General features: G+C 47.1%; 2 protein-coding genes across 3 annotated transcripts in view; one reads left to right on the top strand and one right to left on the bottom strand.

Moving 5' to 3' along the window:
* Positions 1–3,793, bottom strand: part of LOC141744386 (D-beta-hydroxybutyrate dehydrogenase, mitochondrial-like) — an 18,878-nt gene extending 15,085 nt beyond the window's left edge. Inside the window, exon 1 of the mRNA XM_074590184.1 lies at positions 3,550–3,793. Coding sequence (XP_074446285.1) covers positions 3,550–3,660 — 111 coding nt within the window. The 5' untranslated portion in view covers positions 3,661–3,793. The remainder of the gene's footprint in view (positions 1–3,549) is intronic.
* BDH1 (3-hydroxybutyrate dehydrogenase 1) lies at positions 3,678–19,926 on the top strand. Of its 2 annotated transcripts, XM_074590183.1 has the most exons (8): positions 3,678–3,814; positions 5,059–5,190; positions 8,237–8,309; positions 9,758–9,868; positions 15,022–15,163; positions 16,535–16,687; positions 18,076–18,570; positions 19,326–19,926. In XM_074590183.1, exons 2-7 carry the CDS (start codon positions 5,108–5,110, stop codon positions 18,543–18,545), a joined length of 1,032 nt encoding a protein of 343 aa, XP_074446284.1. In that variant the 5' UTR covers positions 3,678–3,814; positions 5,059–5,107; the 3' UTR covers positions 18,546–18,570; positions 19,326–19,926. The 2 variants fall into 2 exon arrangements, with proteins under 2 accessions (XP_074446284.1, XP_074446283.1); XM_074590182.1 differs by having other exon boundaries at positions 18,076–19,926.

Raw genomic sequence — 19,926 nt, 5'->3', positions numbered from 1 at the left:
CAAAATTCCTGTGCAGAAACACAACCAGCTCCCAACTACTGTGAAACCATAAATTTATTCAATTGCTGTTCTGTAACAAGTTGTGATGCCTTGATACCTGAGATAGGACAGTAGCTCACTCTTTCAAGCATCAGTGGGCAAAGCAGAACAGAAACATTTGAAAAGAAGTTAATGATCTACCAGCTCATAGGCATTACGAGAAAGAGCAGCACAGAAAACATCCAAATGATAGTATGTCACCTGCTTGAACCGCACAGCAGCTCTTTTAACTGCAGAGTGACTCTGTTGCCTGTTCTCCACCTACTCCCACTCTTTGCAGTACTTTCCATGCTGTATTTTAGCACACAAGAATGTGACTACAGGTTAGGGTTTCCTTCTGAAACACTGCAGTCTTAACAGGAACAATTTCTCAAATCCTACGGTTCTCTCCTACATTATTATTGACTGACGGATAAATTGAGAGAGAAGACTGATACTCCATCTGATATGACACAACAGGCTTGCAATAGATCTGAAAACAGAATCCCAAATCCTGAAGAGAAGCATATATTGAAATACCGCACCTCCGCCCTTTCTCTCCTTGAAAGCCGTCTCTCCCCTGCTCTCCTCACCACAGCTCTGATGCAATGAACTCATGAGGCTTAGCCCAACTTGCAGGCACCCAGCGGCAATGCTGCACACTGCTTAAACTGAAACCATATCCGTGAGGCAATAACATGATATAGTAATAAAGTTCTAGAGAATGCAATAAGGAAGTGAGGTCACGTCTATCTCTGCAGAGATATCTGCAACTAACAACCCCTGTTACTGTATAAACAGCTGGAATACGCATTCTTATTTTATACTACCTACACATGAATTGTGTCAGCTTGTCCAGCCACTTTTTCAGACATAAATGGGGCAATCACTGGTGCTCTCCGATCTCTCATTTTGCTAACATGCGTGGTAGTGGAGTAGCAATAAGGAATAATTGCAGGGTGATAGTGATCTGAGCATTACTGCACAAACTCAAAACGCGCAGAGAGCAATAAGCAAATGAGCTACACCCTGTCCTGCCCTGGATATCAAGGTGAAGCTACTGCTTTCAAAGGGGAGTCAGGATCTGAAGTAGAAATGAGAACTGGCTAAAAGTCTATCCTGCATTTATCATACAAACACCCACATTAACAACAATACCTACGCTCAGGCAAAGAGCACCCAGCTACAAGCCAGCTCTACTAAAGCTCTGAAGATAGCTACAGCTGAAGGATATACCGTAAGTGAGAATTAAATATACTCCACTCAGTCTCAATCTAATTTACAGTGACACAACTCCAAGAGAGATGAGGATCAAGTATTAACCAGATGACAGAATTTGCCAAGGCTACCTCACACTTAATTCAGCAACCTGACCCTTGGAGAAGAAAGGATTTGACTTTTTTCTCTACCTCACCTCCTTAAACCCCTTTGCCTCTGAATTCTAAAGACAAAAGGCTTCCCCAAAAGGCAGCAACTGAACAGGAGATAAGGAGTTGTGATCACTTCCAGAGACGATGGGTCATTATCATCCTCAGCCATCATCAGCTCCCTCATTAGCCGGTCTAACAAGGACAGAGCTCAGCTGCAGGAACTAAAAGCAAATCACTGGGCTGTGTTCCTGCGTGCATCTAGTTTTAGCTCTCAGCAGCCGGTTTGCTTTCTCAGGTTAAAAAAAAACAACAAACCAAACCCACCAAAATGTTCACAAAAAGGAGGAAGTTTAAAAATCCTCTCAGCTGTCTATAATGGGGAGAAAAGTGAGGAACAACTTACAGTATGAGAAGGTTCCTGTGATTATTTGTTATTTACTATTACCCTAATTTCTGGTAATAAAGCATGTGCTACAGCAGCATGGCTCACAACAGACTGAGGCCCCAGCAGCAATAACGAGCATGCAAAAACTCCAGGGATGTAACAGATCTCACGTTGGTAGCTGCCCTCGTCTTTGTACCATGCCTGATGGACAGAGAGCTCCCAGGGATGAGAGCAGGGAGTTGACCCCGTTCCCGGCCAAAAAGATCCTATCCCCAAAAAACCTCCAAACACGGAAAAGCCCAATCAACCTTATCTTTTGAAAGTCCCAAGATAAGGCCTAATGGGCCCCATTCCTGGAGTCTGATAAGGTCAATCTGCAGCTCGCAGTTTGACACAGCGCTGGGACAGGCAGAGGACCAGCTATCACCTCTCTAGCAGGCATCACAGTGACCTTAATCAGCGTTTTGAGGAATTTCAGGTGCCTTACTTGCTAACGGTCATACAACGCTCTCGAGAAACACTGCCCAGGAGACGGCACTCATGTACAGTGCTGCCGGGGCTCCTGAGACCTGCTAAGAGTGGAGGGTAACTTCTTGTACTGGTGGTGCAGCTGTGGCGTCTGGGCAGGGTAACACTGTCTGATCCACAGCACTGTAATACACACAGTTCAAACAGCCCCAGCGAGGCAGCCCGATTTTAACCTGCAGCTAGCTCAGGTGCACACACTCACTAACTTTTCTGACTGGGATATGATCGCTTTATTAAATAGTAGAACTTATTTTATGCATGCAGGTGATCCATCAAAATTCTACACATTTATTGCAAAAGAGGCTAAGGAAAGTGAATCTTCTTTCTCAGTCTCTCCAGACAACGTGGGAACCCACCGTGCTTGCCTAGATTTTATCTTTTCCTACCGTGTCACTTGTCTTCTGGATCCTGTCCCCCTTTATGCCCTCCCCCGACCATCCGCTTGTTATCAAACAGACTAATTTGCACATGAGAGCGGTTGTGCAGTAAACTTTCCTTATTCCCTTTTTCCAGAGTCGGGAAGTCGAGGTTTTCAATCCCAAGAGAAGGAACTGAAAGAATTCACTAAAGGGAAGGTATTTTCTCAGGTGGGACAGGGATGGGGAACATCGGAGGAGCACAGTGGATGGAAGAAGAGCCAGGTGGGACTTGCAGAGGGGCTGGACTGAGCTGGAGGCCCTGGAGCAAAAACGTGTTCGCTTTCCTGCGGAAACGTTGTGGAGCATAGGCAAGAGCTCAGTGAATGCCAATCCTGGGAAAGAACCCCTGACATTTTGTGTTATTTTTTAATAACACGTAGAAGTGACTGGTTATGCAATTCTGTTCATTCACAGGGCTTTTTTTCCTCCCTTTACTCACTTCCAAATGTAGAGCGCTGGAACAAAGCCCACACCCCCACCCATCCCCGTGCGATAAGGCGGGTTTCGCCCCCGCACGGCGGGGCCCGGGCCGGCAGCCGCTCCACCGCCCCGGCCGAGCCCCGTCTGAGGGGCCGGCAGCTGCCCGAGACTCTCGGCGTCTCGTCTCCCCTCTCAGTGCTCGTCTTAAGTCTGCACCAGCCCAGCCGCCCACCGGGGCACCGCCGTTTCAGCTGCCCGCAGCCACAACGCCTCCGCCCCGGTTAAACCGCAGCGGGCCTGAAGGCGCGGCGCCATTTTGGGCCCGGGGGGCGGGGGGAGTCCCCGCAGGCCTCCCCCCGGCGAGCCCCAGTATGGCCGCAACCCCCCGGCCCCTCGCCGCGGTACTCACGGGCAGGGCGCGGCGGGCCCGCCGCGGCAGGAGGAGGAGGAGGAGGCGGGGGAGCAGACGCCGCCCGCCGCCCGCCAGCAGCAGCGCGGCGCCCAGCGCCAGCAGCAGCATGGCGACGCCCCGCACGGCCGCAGCCTATCGCCGCCGCCGCCCGCGCCCGCCCCGGCCCTTCCCCCGGCCCGCCCCCCACCGCGCCCCGGCAGCCGGGCCACGGGCCCAGCCTCATTCAAACGGCAGCAGCGCCCGGCAGGCCCGCCGGCTCCAGGTAATGCGCGGCCGGCCCGTTGCCGCCGCCGCCTCGGGGCCTCCACGGGAGGGGGGCGAGCGGGCCGGGAAGGGCGACGGCGACAACAACGGACTCCTGGCTGCTGGGCTGCCCGCTGACCTTGCCCGCCCGCGGGGAGGGAGGGGTCCATCCGGGCGGGGCAGGCCGCGGCGGGAGGCGCCGGCATCCCCCGTCCTGCGCGGCCTCCGCCTGCAGCCCGCCCCGCGGCGATCACGCGTGGGAGGCCGCGGTCGTGTCCCCGCCGCCCCGGGCCACCGTGTCCCTCCTCCGCGGGGCCGACACGCACCCGCGCGTCCTTGGCGAGCCCGTTGCCGGCGGCGGGGGCCGCGCCCCTGCGTGGGGCCTGCCCGGGGAAGGTCCGTCCCCCCGCCTCCTCCCGGCAAAATTCCTCACAAAAAAAAATTGCGTGGCCGGCCACCGACTTTGATCAAAACCGCCGAATTCCACAGGATTGCCGGAGCCAGCTGGTCCTCCCCAGCCTAGACCTCCCCCTTGCGAGCTCGGTGCCCCACCATTGCGTTTTTTGTGGTAATTTCGCAGATTTTCAGTCGAGGCCTGTTTCCCAGCAGGCCCTGAAGCTGCCGCAGCAGCTCTTCGGCAAAGATGCAAATAAGTCCTAGCAATTAGATACCGATTTTCTGATTATTTTTTTTTTTGTTTTATCCAAGATGAATATGATTGAAATTAACTTTCTGGACTTAACTTTTGTTCTTGAGCTGTTTTCGCCTCATAGTGAGTTTAATGGTGATTCCCTGTGCATAGTCCAGCATCAGCAGCATCACTTAATTAGAAATGTATTTTTAAGCACATGGCTGTACTAGCTGTAAAGCCCAAGGATTGCTTTGGGAACATGTAACATCACCCATGACTTGAACTTATATTTTAGTTTAAAATTATTTCATATAGCTCACTTGAAATAATATATTCCATGTAAATACCTTAATTTTTAGCTGTTTCAGACAATACAGTTAAAGATATATTAAAGGAGGGGAAATTGTCATTTTCTTTAAATGCCTCCTTGCTTGTCAGTTTACTTATAATCTTTTTCCTATTTAAAAGCATCTTGAGGTGATTGAAGGTTGAGCTGTTTATCTCAGTGTGAGGGACTGCAAGGGGGAACGATGAGTTCCTTTGGACTTTATTTTCTTGTTGAAATACATGGAGTCAGCATGACTTACAAAATAATTGAGCAACCGAAACAGAGGTGCTATCTTGTATTGCAGAGCTAAGGAAGAACAGTCTTGCTGTTGGTAGAGTGTGTTAATTGAAAGCATGTTGGCTACCAAGTTGTCCCGGCCTCTCCTGAGCTTCTCTGTGAAAGCCCTGAATTTCAAGGACACACGGAATGGCTTTAGGTAAGTAACTTGGTAGAGAAGAAAGAGTGACATCTTGAGTAAAGCACACATTGAGGGCCCATTTGACTTTAGTGGGACAGTTTATTTACAGAATCCAGGGTGGCTGAGGTTGGAAGGGGCCTCTAGAGGTCATCTGGTCCAACCACCCTGCTCAGGCAGGGCCTCCTAGAGCTAGTTGCCCATAACTGTGTCCAGATGGCTTTTGAACATCTCCAAGGATGGAGATTCCACAACCTCCCTGGACAGCCTGTGCCAGGGCTCAGTCATTGAACAGAGCACAGAGGAGATGGACTCTATATGCAAGGAGGGGTTGGCAACATGTTTTTTTTACACTTGGACAATAATCTGCAGTCAAAACATTCAGTGTCAAGTCAAGGATTTATTCCTGAATATCAGCAAGCAGGCCTTGCTGCAGTGCAAAGAACAGTTGTATATTTCTATGACTTCATTAAAGAGGCAATGAATCACATGAAATGAGAAAGTTGAGAGGGAGGGTTTTAGTGAGAAGTGGAGGTGGGCTGGGTAATGAAGCTGTTTTTTTCTGAACATGAACAGAAAATTGCTTAATTCTAATTCCTAGCTCTGAAAATATATTGCTATATGATGGGAACCCTACTAGTCCAAACTCAAAGCAAGTTGAGTGCTTTTACTGGCTTTGCTTTAGGGCAAGGTTTCCAAACAGTGGTGCGTACTGTGTGTACAGTGTGTAATTGCATATTAGCCATTTAAAAGTGGCTCATGGCCTGCTAAGCAAGAGCTGCCACCTCCAGTGTTGTTCTACTGCTGTTGATAGTGGTGTCTGGCACCATCACCGTCAAGGGTGCTCCTGTGACCCTTGGTGACAACAAGGAAGTAGAGACCAGAGATAGCTAAGCTGCTAGAGATTTCCTATGCAAACAGACATAGGCCTTTTATCTCCTATTGACTTCCCCCACACCAAAGCTGCACTGGCAGGAGTCTGCTGTGGCCTTAAAAATACAAATTAATGCTTTATTAATTTGAGAAAAGAATTTTCAGCATTTTTTTTCTTCTTCTTTTGCTCTGCTTGCTGTGTATTTGTGCTTTGTGTGTCTTGTAGTCAGGGCAAAAATATGTTGAATTTTTTGAAGTACCCACAAGCTGCTAAACCTGAAATGGAAATAGAACTGTTCATCTGAAAGGCAGTGTTGTCACTATACCAGTATCTTAATGCACTGAGGTAGCATTTATATACTTGACTTTTCAAGCTGAGGACTGCCTTTTTTGGTGTAACTGAACAAAAGTGAATGCATGGTTACAAGCACAGATCCAATTCGAGGACCATCTGTGCATTTTAAAGCTCTCAGTTGTGGTCTCTGGAATTCAGTCATGCAGAATGACAAAAATGGCTCATGGTGTAGTAGTGTACTGCGGGGGCTAACATCGCATATGCATCATAGCTGTTTCCTCTGATGACATTCCTGCTGATCAGCAGCCGGCATCTATTTTATGCCCTTGCCTTCAGGTCAAGGTAGGCAGAAATGTCAAGTAGTTATTCTCTACAGGTTAATGTGAATAGAGTGCAGCAAGTCAGTGCTCTGCAGTGAAATAACAGGACCAGACATGACACTGAAAAATAAAAATCAAGTTCATGCAACTAAAAGAAATGTTATGAACACTTCTGGGCACTTTGAGACACCCCAAGAAGCTTGTTGAGATAAAAGTTCCAAGCCAGGATTGCAGGTCAGTGATGTTAACGCAGACTTTGCTTGAGGACTGACCTTTGCAGCAATTAAATTGGCTGTAGCTATTTCAAGAGCTGATTTGGCTTGTGACACTCAAAATTAGAAAAAGAGCTAAACTGTTGCAGAGAGGTGAGCAGACACTGTTGCCCGAATATAAATCAGCTCCTTTCCCATCTGGTTCAAAGCTTCTGCCCGAGCAGACCTTTTTTCTAGCCTTGTTTTCCTAAGATGCAGCTCAGAGGCCAGGGTGTCCGCAGATTGCTGTTCAGTGTAGCACAGGTCACTCTGGGAGTGCCTGTGATGTCTTAGCAGGAGATAATTGTGAATGATTATGCAAATTCACTTAGAAGACAGAAGAGCGGCCTGAAAGATAAGCTCTGCTGAAGGGTAGATGTTGTTAGAGGGGCCAGAGGGTAGATGAAGTACAGCAAGTCTAGCGGAAGGCCAGAAGGCTCTGAGAGGGCAATGCCAGTGCCCGAAGCAAAAATGAAAAAGCTGGTATAATCCAGAGAGGTGGCTGGCAAGGACAGAGGCTAGGGTCACTCTGGTGTGTTTTCTAGGCCCGGTTTTGATGAATGATGCCAAGACCTAAGACAGCGTGATGCTACTGGTAGCATAGCTTTCCTAAATAGAATGTCACTGGAAGGCATTGTTGCTTTGCTCTGGTGTGTCTTTATGAACACAGTTTTTCTTCCTGGGAGTCAGACATACTGTGCAGAGGAACTTCAGGTTTGCATGGCAGGTATGCTCAAAGATATAATGTCTCTTGGCTTAACGGTTGCAAAAAGGGGATATAAAATCTAAGAGTATCTAAAGTGTAGGCACTGCAGAGGGAGAAATGTCACCCAAGATGACAGAAGGGTGGACCTGTGTGTAAAAGCAGTGTGATAGATCCAAGCAGATTCAACCTTAGGCTAGGTATCAGAGACAATGCCACAGCAGAATACTTTCATCAGATAAATTAATAACTTCTCCTACCTCAGCTTTGTGCAACTCCAAGTGAGAGCGTTGTTGCTGTTGGAAATGAAAACACCCATTTTGTGGGTGGAAACAGCTTTGTGCCTCCAGACCAGGAGCTGCTTTGGAATTCTTGGTAATATTCAGACAGCTTCTGCAGCTGGAAATAGCATCAAAGTCTTTTGAGAAACAAATGTTTCATACTGTAGGAAACAGGCTCAGACTAAGGAGAACTGTAGACTGGATTCTGTCTTCTCAAATGACAGTCTACATCATTTATATAGGCAACACCACATTCCTTTTCATGTGTATGCTGCAGCACCAGGGTATGGACAAGATATTCCATGCCTGATTGTTCTATTGTTGGGTTTGTTCTTTTTTAACAGGCCTGTGCAAAGGTTTTGCTTCCCTGTCTTGTCCCCGTGTGGCAGCCGCTCTTATGCAAGTGAAGTTGATCAGGTGAGTGTGATTGTGGTTTCCAGGAACTAGTTCTGCTGAGCTGGGGTTTTAAAATCCCTGAAGCCTGTTGACTAAATTCTTCTTTCTGATTTGCCAGAAAGACTCTGAGCTGGACCTCTCCAACATACTCCACATTCTTTCCTAGCACAGAGCTGCCATTGACGTAGCACGGTACATGCTGCTAGGGATGGAAATAAACAATCAGACTAGTGGGTTTTTTCTATTTTTGGAACTCACTCGGCAAATGAAATCTTCCACCTTAGAGTGGAGGGAATTTGCATGACAAATTTTTAATAAAGCACACTTTCTGGAGTATGGTTGTATAAAGAGATGTAAATAAATCGGTGTGTCCTCACCTCTTGATCTGGAGAGTGGCCCTCTTCTTTAACAGCTGTCTCCTTGAAGGTGCTAACTTGCCAGGAACAGTGCCAGGTAAAAGAAAGGGGGATGTTTTGCCCTCTTGCCTGTCTTGTGGCACAGAACTCAGCACTGTAGCAGTGCTAGAGCATGCACATTTTGCTCCATAACCCTGGGTCTCAGGAGTCCAGATAGGGTCCTTGCATCACTGCTGGACTTCCAGTGTGATCCTGATCACACTGTATGATGTATGCTGGGGAAAGCCAAATTTCTAGTTTGTTAAAAGAGATGAGTTGGAGTGAATTGCAAGTAACTATTACCTAATCCCACCCACTGCAGCACTTTGCTGCACATGCACTTGTTTCTGGAATGTCTGACACACTATGCAGTTTTTAACATGTCACTAAACTGCTACCTATCTTTGCGTTAGAAGAAGGGGTTTGGAGAAGGAAGGAGGTGTACTTCTATTTAAATCCTAAGTTAGCAAAATAAGACGACCAAAGAAACCAGCCAAACAAAAAGACTGATGACCAAGTGGTCTTAATTTCAAATATTAAACCTGCTTGATTCTGCTTAGCTTTTAAAACCCAGTGCTAGAGGGTTTATGGGATAGAGAAAGATGAGGTCAGTAAGGTTAACCCATATCCTTTCTTCAGTCAACCTATCTTGCCCGTGCCCTGCAGGCTGCACGGCACAGAATAGTGGACTCCTGCCTGCTTTGAACATACAGGAACAGTCCCTACTGATGGGAAAACATGCCTTGGGAACTCTCTGGTATATTTTCAGATTTCAAGATGGATGTGAACTGCAAGAGCATGGTGATTTGCTTGGTCTCTTTTCCTTGAGAGCCTGTTGCCAGAGGTGCTCAACTTCTCTTTGTCTTGTGATCCTGCCTCACTGGAGTGAACTTGATACGAAACCTTTGTTTCTTGTCTTCAGGAGGCACTGGGTGGCAGTAGCTGGCAATGAGTATAGAGAAGGTCCCTGGAACGGACTGCTCCTGGCCAAGGACATGGTTTTGTTCTGTGCACTGCAAATCACTGATTTCAAATACTCAGTTCCAGTGCATTTTGTTCTGTTTTGTTTTGCAGATTGGCAGCAGAGCTGTGCTTATAACAGGTTGTGACTCAGGGTTTGGATTTGCCTTGGCGAAGCACCTTCATGCCAAAGGGTTCATTATTTATGCTGGCTGCCTGCAAAAGGTAGGGAAAACAAAAAGTGTATTCTTCACCTATGGCACGTGGACAGACACGTAGCAAATCCAGTCTTCATTCTGCAAAGCTTTCTGTCAAGGAGAGGGAGGGTGGTTGGTAGCCCAAAGGGAAAGACGCAGGTGCTTGAATTTCATAGAGCGTAACCTGGTCTAGACCAGAATCAGGCCTGAACGGTATCTAGTGAGGTTTTTATCTGAATCGCCACCTTGTGGTCTGTTCCATATCTGGTGGACTGGAACCCCAAATCTAATTTTATGGGCTTATCCATAAACAAATTTTGGAATCAGGTTGAGTCTGGACCTTTCGCCCTGCTCTCAGACTATACATATTTACGCAGGGTTTATTTTGATTAATTGTGACATACACCAAGCCACCAGTGATTTTATGGCATGTGGTAGGAGCATATTTTTCTATACGCATGAGTACAGCCATGCCTCAGTGTGTATTGAGGGTCTCCTGAAATCGCTGTGAAGGCGATAGAATTCCACTAGTGCAAAGGGAGCAGAATCAGGCCACAAATAGCTTAGTGACGTAGTCTTGATACACTCTGCAGGAGCGCTCTGTATGGCAGTCAGAGATGGCCTGGTCGTGGAGGACAGGAGAGAGGTTTAGCCTCTCTCTCCTTATGAAGCACTGCATTTTTTCAGCTGCGCGGCCATTTCCCAACAGAAACAAACTTACTCCTCGGGATATCCTGGGGTGGGTCAGTTATTTTGATCCTAATGTTTTAGCTCACTCATGACCATAAATGTATCTTGAATAGTTATATTATTTAAAGAGAACTTGCCACCTGTTTTTTAATGTTATCAATACTTCTTCTGCTGTTATTTTTTCCATTATTACTAAGTTTTGCTTAAATTACTAGTTTCTTTCTGCTGCGTTTTTTCAAAAGAGAAGTTTGTGTTTTGATGGCTCTGTCCCTTGTGGTGTCTCAGCTCTGGGTCAAGGGTTTATTTGTTAACCTGAGCTCCCTCTACAGGCTTCACAGCAGAACAAGACACTTCGACACTGCTGCTTTTCAAAAGGTGTCAAGAAGAGAGCGGGTAGATGAATACATTTTTGGCAGATGTTTCTACTCAGCCTTTATAACTGAAGATCAATGTTAGAGAATGTAAGAACGTTGCAGACTTACAAACCACTGTTTAGAATAATAGCCTGCCTCTATGTTGACAGGAGCCAAAAATTTCAAAGCTGCAAATTTACTTCTGGGTTTCACTTCCTCTGCCAGAAAGACACAATTTTCAGTGAGCATGTCTTTAACTGTCACTGAAACTTCTCTTCCATTTTGGTGTCTTCAGTATTCATTCTACTGAATGCATGTTAGCGGAAAATCTTGGCCTCTGACAATTTTGACATAAGCTGACATGCAGCAGCATGCCAGAACTCTTTTAGGCTTTGATCAATATCTGTTTCCTTGACAAAAATCATCAGAAAGCTTTGCTGTATCATTGTGTAATTAAATATTGCTTCTTTAGGTGGACTCACATCCCATGTTCCAAAATCTGTGTGACTATGGCAAGACTGGTAACAGCAGTTGTCATCAGAAAAACACTGTAAAATGCCAAAGCTCCTTAATTAACAGGTTGGCCTCCTATGTGTCTTCAGGCCATATACTTTATGTAGAACTGCTCTGTAGAACTAAAACAACTCCAGGAGACTGAGCTGATTTCTCATTGTGACACAGGTTTCACTAGCAACATCATAAGGAGAATTCTGATTGGAGTGTAATTATTACTGGTGCTGATTTTAGGGGCAGAAAAAGCTTGGTGTGGTTTTAGATACTACGTAAAAATGGAGGTAGAAATAAGAAGCATTATCTTGTGCTTGGGTATATTTCACCTAGCCGTGACAGAGAGGAAATGGCTATGAAACTTCAGTGTTATTTTCAAAGACTGTTTTTCACAGCACACCTGCACATCAGAAGCATACTCCAGCTTGGGGAGCCATCATGTCCTCAGGGTATGCATTGTTCTTAGGAACGTCACATCCTTATTGCAGATTAAAAGTGTGTGCAGTGCTGACTCTTGACCAAGAAAGGTTTCCTAAAGTGGCCAGATCCTGAGCACCTGACTATTTTTACTGAAGGAAACCTGAGAGAGGTGTTTAGAGCCATGACTGAGGGGACCCCAAGGATGAATCTGTGCTAACAGTGTGCTATTTCACACACAGTTTCTTCCTAACGTTTTCACTGGCAAATATATTCATGTGAGAGTTGTGTTGATGCTTCATTGCCAAAAGACAGTGGTAGACTGGATCCAATGAATGATCACATTGCAGCTGTCTTATTTTTTCCTCTTCGGTTAATAGCTGGAGGAGCCAGCTGACACAAGATGAAGAAGGTATTTTTCCATCAGTATCTGTTACCAGTGGACATATGTGATGTTTGTCACGGCTGTCAGGAGTGTGATGGAACCCCTGTTTGCTTTGCTTTGTGTGCTCGGGCCTGTTGGGGCTTGTAGGGGGAGGAGAAGGCAGAGGTTATCTGAGCAAGCCAGCATACAGGTCTATTACTGTAGGGCTCAACAAGAGTACTCAGAGCCACGGGGTGTTACATACCACTTCAAGGACACACTGATAAAGATACAAGCTGAAGCTCATGCGCCCCAAAGGGTGACCGTGGAAAGAGGAAGATGAGGCAGTGTTGTGATTTTTTGGTATGCAAGAGCTGGGCCCTCTTGTCATGGGGACAGTGGACCTTGGGGCTGAGAGCAGAGATGTATTGGTCTCTTGGTGTAGCATGAGAAGGTCCTTCCAGTGCTGTGTATGGGCCCAGGGGTTGTGGGACAGGCTGCATCCCGTGCCAGGAAAGCATGACACAATCACAGGGTGCCTGATTTTAACAGCACCAATCTGCCTTTTCTGAAGAGCCAAGGGAATGGCCCTGTGTGTCTGGGTTAATGCCCAGAGTCCAACTCTTGGCCAGGATCCCAGCCCCAAGGGTCCCTGTCCAAGTACCCACCTCCATGTGGGTAGGAGGGGAGGAGGGATGTTGGCTGGGGATGCTCAGCAACCATGTAAGGGAGGAAGAAGAGGATGCTGTGAAGGTCCTATTAGAGCTTACGAGGCCTCTGAGGTTGGTGTTTTGCTGTGGCCCAGAGATTTTGTAGCACCTCACAGACCTGGAACTGGGGAAAGAGGCACTTTGGCCTTATTGTTCTTCCTCTTCCCTTTAGCCATATCTGCTATTTCCAAGGGACTTGCATGCTTGCATTTGCTGATTCCCTGTTGGCATTCCTACATGTGCCACTTGTATGCTTTTCAGTGCTTTGCCATACACACTGGCTTTGGCACCACAGTGCTTTTGAGTGCGCAGCAAACTTAGCACAAAACTCTATTTTCAGTCACCGTAAAAACAAACACCACTAAGCTGTGCATGAGACTTTTAACTGCTCCATTTTGTATGCAATACGCTTCCGTGTGAAGAGAGTGCAGTAGATGCCTTCTCTTAAGGACGAACACTAACCGGTATTAACAGTCTGCGGTGGAATAAGGAACGGTGGAGGAGATGTCAGGTACCTAAGTTAGTGAACTGTCTGTGAGTACAGTGGATAAGCCCAGGAATGAGAGGAGCCAGGAAAAGGTTTTTTGGAAGATGGGTGGCACAGAGACAGGGGGATGTATGGCCACCCTTGTGTGGTATCTAAAGCGTGGTGTCTGAAGGGAACTCTTGCTCGGGGGAGTAAATGGGCAGCCTGGGTTCAGACTGCAGAGGCAAGCACCATCTCACTGACAACTGACTGCTGGCAGTCTCTGATGGGGAGTGCCTGTGGCTCTAGGTGTTCAAAACAATCTAATGTAATTCGGCAGTCAGGAAACAGCCCTCCTATGAAGAAATGGCCTGTTCCACCCCAGAGAAAAAAAAGCTCTCTATCCAAAAAAGCCTCATCTATCAGGAGTGAAGAGCATTCTGATGCTTGCCTGCTGATGCTGACACAGCAAGTGGGGCTACCTGGAGGGCTGAACAGAGGGGGAAGAAGAGCTGAGCAGCTGCCAGATGATCCTGTGGGACATGCTCTGTGTCTAGCCTGTTAAAAGAGTAAAAGACTTCTAGTGAGGGATGATATTGAGGGGACAGAGGGAGTTGCTTACAGTAAAGACAAGGATGTGATTATTTTCAGAGCTAGACCTCACTTCCTCTACAAAAGTATCCTGGAATGGCCAGCACAGTCCAGTAGCCTATAACTGTGGGAACGGTTCAGGGATAGTCCCAAACACATATTAATATCCCATGTGTGTATCCCAGAAGCACCGTAGCCAGGCTTCACCACTGTGAAGGGACTAGCTCTGGGCTTGGCGGCCTTGTTGCTAGCAGCGTCTGGCCCATGTGAAAGGTATCTCAGCGGCTGGCTGCAGTTAATTGGCTGGGCTGTGAGTGGATATGTGTATACTGGGGGAATCTGTTCTTAGCTGAGAAAAAAAGAGTGGAGATGGGAAATGGGAGTGAAAAAAAAGTTCATGGGAGGGAGCAGAGAAGAGAGCAAAATGCTGAAAAGACATTGAGGAGAACTGCTAGCAGGCGAGCTGGCCAGGCACTTGATGATTGGACTCTGTAGGAGTCTGTTGGAGGCAGTAGGTAGGTTTCCAGGCAGTGGGAGCTGTGTGAGTAGATCAGCTGAAGGGAGAGAGCAGTGGGCAGGCAGTCCTCCTTCTAGGACTGTCACTCCCAGAGCTGGCAACGTGACTGAGAAGCATGTGCAACATACATGTGCAGCCACTCACTGGCTATTTTATGCCATATCCCCGCTGTGCTATTTGCTGTGACCCATATGCAAGCTACAGTGAGGATGGCACCACATTCCCACCACTGCGGCAGTGGGGTATATCTTGAACTCAGGAGCTTGTACTGGGCAGGAGTTGCCTTGCTGGGGCATGTCCAGCTCTGGCTGCTTTCTTGGCAGTCGAAGCAGTTGGTACCCGCTGACTGCGTGGCAGGGTTCATGGTCAGATGGAGGTGCTCGAGGAATGGTGTTCTGCAGGAGCAGCCCTGTCTGTTCTCCTTCCTCTTAGAGCTGCAGGAGTGTCCTGCTTATTCTGTGACTGCCCTGTGCACTCTCTTTTGCTTGATTTCATGGTTGCTATGCATTTGATATTCTACACAAGCTCTTTGGCCAGATTCAAACCAGAGCTTTGTTCTCCTCTAGGACAAGGGAGAGGGTGGCTCCAAGGATCTGGACAACATGAAGAGTGATCGAATGAGAACTGTCCAGCTCAACGTGTGTGACAGCAAAGAAGTGGACCGAGCAGTGGAGCACGTGAACAGCAGCCTGGAGGACCCGGAGAAAGGTACACGGGTCACATAGGTGGCAGGAGCTCCCTCAACTGGGCTCTGAGAGCATTTTCAGGGCATATTTCAAAAGCTGAGCACATGGTTGAAGGGCACAAAGCTTTGAGGGGCAGCAGTGCAGAGCAGATGGCCCGTTTAAATGTTGTGCCATATCAGAAAGCAGCTCGCCACTTAAGATGGCATCTACAAAGAAAACTGCTTTTTTTCTCCACCAGCTCCTATAGGGACATTAGCAGAAATCAGGGAGGTGTTCAAGGCCCTGGGATTAGTGCTTTATTCCTGTGACCTGAAGTTTATTGTGACTCCCTTTATGTTGTAAAACCTGGCTAGTGCCCAAAGATTGGGGATTAGCAATGGAAATGTCTCCCCAAAACTTTCAAAAGGCAAAGTAAATTAAGAGTTTTCCAAAGGTTTTTCCATGAAGCCAGCTGAGTATCATTCATGCTGTTGCAGATATTACCATACATTATAGATTTCAGAGCTGAGGGGGTAGCTGTAACTGACTTTCTTAGCCTGCCTACCTCATTCTGCTGATGTGATGACAGCAAATTCTGCTCCAGTACGGTGAAAATCCCAGTTGCTCATGCATTCCTGAAACCTTTCCACCCTTTGGTGAATGACATTTTTCCCCTAAAGAGCATACACACTTCAACACACGAAGGTTGTTTAAAAGCAAAACAACCAGTAATGTTTTATTTTGGAATTTGCACAAACCTATTTCTTCTACTTTTTTTTATATTTAATTTTTACATATGGATCTTCTATATAAATGAAGTTTTCTAGCCCTGTATTCTCAAGCATAGGCCAGGATGAAGTTACCTTTTCTGGGCTGCTTCTGGGAACACAGATCTGGACACAGTCAGGCAACAGATAACATTGAGTTTTTCTAAACAGCATGCCTACGTCCCCCTTCACAGCATTGCAGACATTCTAGTTCTTGTGGTGACACAAGGGATTTTACTTGGAAAGAATTGCTCTTTTGTTTCTTACAAGGTCTTTCCTATTCTTATTATTTGCATTTAGAGACTATATTTTGCTTCTTTTAAAAAAATCACGATGGATAAAGAGAGTGGCAAGGAGAACTGCTTAGACAAGGCTGAAGTTCTCTGCTGATGTAGAACTTCCCAGGAAGCCTTATTCATGGTACTTTGTGGCTGCTCTGTTGGGCAGTACAGGCAGGTCCTGTTTGCGGTTATAGTTGCTCAGGAGACTGAAGTTCGCTCTGGACTCTCTTCTGTCTGGAATCTGTCATTACAAGTCGTAACGAAAAGCCCTGTTGTGTTGTTCAGTAATCTATTAGCAGGGCCTTTTCCACGCTGCTCTCATTAGTCTCACAGAGGGAGAGCTTTATGCTTGATTTTGTCTTCTAGGGCTCTGGGGGCTGGTTAACAATGCTGGAATCTCCACATTCGGGGAAGTTGAGTTCACCAGCATGGACACCTACATGGAGGTAGCTGAAGTGAACCTGTGGGGGACTGTGCGAACCACCAAGGCTTTCCTCCCGCTCATCCGGAGGTCAAAGGGTGAGTGATCTCCTCCTTATGGGCACTCCCTCGAGCAGGTCCCTCATCCTGCCCCATGTCTTGCTGTGTTAGAGGCTAAAAGGTCTGTTATGCTTCTCTCTGCACCACTGGCCACCTTCATACCTTTACAGACAAGAGTGTGTGAACATGCATGAACACAAATGGCAGATTCCCTAACCGCTCTGAGTTACACGGCAAAGCAGCAGTCGTGAATACCATCTGTGCTGCCTTCTCCTGCAACATCCCACACAAGATCTAATCTGTCGTACCTTCTTTTACCTGCTCAGAAGCTGCAGCTCATTATAAATTCCCATGCCAGGAGCAATCCTCCCCTCTATACAAAAACCAGCTGTGCCAGTGCTGGCAGGGTGGGCAGCAGCAGTGTACTGTGAAGTGCTTCTTGCAGGGAAGTTGTCAGCTGTGCGCTGTGTTACTTCGGGAGCTTGTTACAAATGGGTTTGTCCAGCAAAGGAATGCAGACCTGGAGGTTGCGTGGGTCTCAACATAAAGGGGCAAAAGCTTTCCTGTACTGGAGCCAACTACCTGACTAAATGAGAGTATTTTTTACTCTTGAGGCATCTGCAGACGTTAACAATGTTGTCCTGTGCTGCAGACCTGGGCTGTATGTGGCCCAGGCAGCACTTCTTCCACCATGGAAGCATATCCACTTCTGTGGTCAAAGTTTCTCTTTCTAACACAGCTCGGCAATGAGCACTGATAAAAAGTGCAGAGAACTGCAACCTCTGATTATTCTGCAGCATCCAGTCTCCTACCAGCATTCTCCCCAGCCAAAATGGATGGCTTCAGGAGAGGAGAAAGTCCCCAGCTCTGTGCCTGGAGACATAATCCATCTGTCACACAGAAAAGGGTGCAGTGGGTTTAGACTGCTCTGCCCGTTTGTGGTGCAGGAGCAATCCATTCCCTTTTAAGAGGCAGACACTATAAGCCACCATTGTGCTCCTGGATTTTGTGCCTTTGACTTGCAAATAAACAAGCTCAACCTCGGTGCCAGAGGCTTTCCTTGCTGCTCTTTGCTCTTGTCTGGGCTCAGCCCTGATTGCTGCTGAGCAATCCTGTTTCCCACCGTGCAGGCTCTGTCCAGCCTCTCCTCTTCCCTGTAGCGCCGAGCTTTGCATGTCACCATATGCCTGTTCCCTGAACTATAATGAGCCAGGGAGCACAAGCAATGAGCTTGTTCTCCTGCCTGAAGGCCGTTGCATAGGGCAGCAATGCTCAGATAGAGCCACGAGCAGGTCTGCCAGGCAGCCCCTTCGGATGTGCAGTGGGCTGGTGGATGCACGTTCAGGAATCTCTTGGGTGGTGTGTGTCAGGTATCTGCTCTGGATCAGCTCCACAGCTCAGCTGTGCTTTTCGTGGCCTCTGTCTAGGTCGTGTGGTGAACATCAGCAGCATGATGGGTCGGATGGGCAGTCCTGCCCGCTCACCGTACTGCATCACGAAGTTTGGAGTGGAAGCCTTCTCCGACTGCCTGCGGTATGAAATGCAGCCCCAGGGGGTGATGGTCAGCATCGTGGAGCCTGGCAACTTCATAGCTGCCACCAACCTGTACAGCCCCGAGCGAATCAAAGCCATAGCCGACAAAATGTGGGACGAGCTCCCTGAGATAGTGCGCAAAGACTATGGCAGGAAGTACTTCGATGAACAGGTCAGCAAGATGGAGACGTACTGCAACAGCGGCTCGACAGACACCTCGCCGGTCATCGAAAGCGTCGCCCACGCCCTCACCTCCACGACCCCCTACACGCGCTACCACCCCATGGATTACTACTGGTGGCTGCGCATGCAGATTATGACGCACATGCCTGCTGCCATTTCAGATCGGCTCTATGTCTACTGAGGCCTCCCACTCTTAGGCTACCCAGGTGGGAAATTTGTTTTAAAGAGAGCATTGTACACGCTTCCCATTAGTCCTTTTTAAATTTTTCTAACCTCATTCCAGAGTACTGTATTTTAGCTCTAAAGGGTTCATTTAAACATCTGACATAACCTACAGGGCAGTAATTTGTAAGGGATGCTTCATAGGCAGGAATACGTTATGTTTGTGCAGGGACATTGATTCTTTGCTATTTATTTCATGTAATCCTTTTTTTTCACCTCAAATGTCAAGTTAAAATCATTATTTAAACTGTAATTCTTCTGAAGTGTTTTCAGAATAATATCTGCTGATGGCTGAACACAATCGCCACAATTCCTGCCTAGGACGCAGCCTTCACACCATAAAACAGAGGCCCTCCATGCTGTAATGGCAAACCACTGCCTCCTGATGACCAAGAGCGTCCAATAGACTTCTCCAGGCCTGGTCACAGTAGCACAAGGCAGAGCAGAGACTTCTTTAGGGATCAGAACTCAAAATGCTCAAGGTGCTGAAACTGAGCAACTGATCCTGTCCCTTTCTCTCTTAGAATTATACTGACGAAACCTACAGAAAAAGAACCAGTCTGCTTTTCTTGCATACTTTCTTGCAAAGGGGTTCAACGATCCAGGGACTCAGTCCAGCAGACCTCTCCCACATGAGTTTTTTACTCAGATGAGCATTCCTGTGAGTGTGAGCAGCTTTACGCACAGGTCCGCAGGCGTCAGGATTGGCCCGTAGTAACATTTCTCTTCTCTTCAACAGTAATTGAACATCATCTCCAGGCTTAGTTTGGAGAAGAGTTTCACTCCAGCTCCTGTAATCTGGGAGGATCACCGCTGAGCAGAGGGAAGCAGGAGGGTTGTAGTCACATCAGCGAATGCCATTCTTACCAGGGACCTCAGAGTTACACCGAAGTATTTGTACAGCACCTTGCACAGAAGGGCCTTAACCCTCACCAGGGCCTCTAGGCACTATTGCAGTGCAGGTGATGATAACAGTAATAACTCTCATCAAAGGAGTCACTGAGCTGAAATACATCTGACATGATGTAAATCCAACAGAATGTCCATAACAATAAAGTTAACTTTATGAGCAGTTTCATTTCCATGATGGTTGTTTACACGTCTGAGAAACGTTTGTTTTGTACTGTAAGAAAAGAAAAGAAAAAAAAACATAAAAGAGTCTTTCATAGGGAATGCAGAAGGAGTTCACTTTTTTAAGCTGAAAGGCAAAAAAAAAAAAGTAATTAAAATAACCATTGTTAGTGAAGTTAAAAAGAAGGGATCTCACATGCTCTAGTAACATACCGTGACATGATCAAGCCCCTTTGGCTTAATAAATGTATACAGGAATGATAACAAAA

This window comes from Larus michahellis, chromosome 6 (assembly GCF_964199755.1).
Source record: "Larus michahellis chromosome 6, bLarMic1.1, whole genome shotgun sequence".
NCBI classification, from domain to species: domain Eukaryota; kingdom Metazoa; phylum Chordata; class Aves; order Charadriiformes; family Laridae; genus Larus; species Larus michahellis.
This window is presented reverse-complemented; position numbering and strand designations above follow the sequence as displayed.

Bases quoted from the DNA above. Each gene is read 5' to 3' on its own strand.
- BDH1 (XM_074590183.1), top strand. From the start codon at position 5,108: ATGTTGGCTACCAAGTTGTCCCGGCCTCTCCTGAGCTTCTCTGTGAAA. The intron at 5,191-8,236 runs GTAAGTAACTTG...CTTTTTTAACAG, and splicing joins GACACACGGAATGGCTTTAG to GCCTGTGCAAAGGTTTTGCT. The intron at 15,164-16,534 runs GTACACGGGTCA...TTTGTCTTCTAG, and splicing joins CCTGGAGGACCCGGAGAAAG to GGCTCTGGGGGCTGGTTAAC.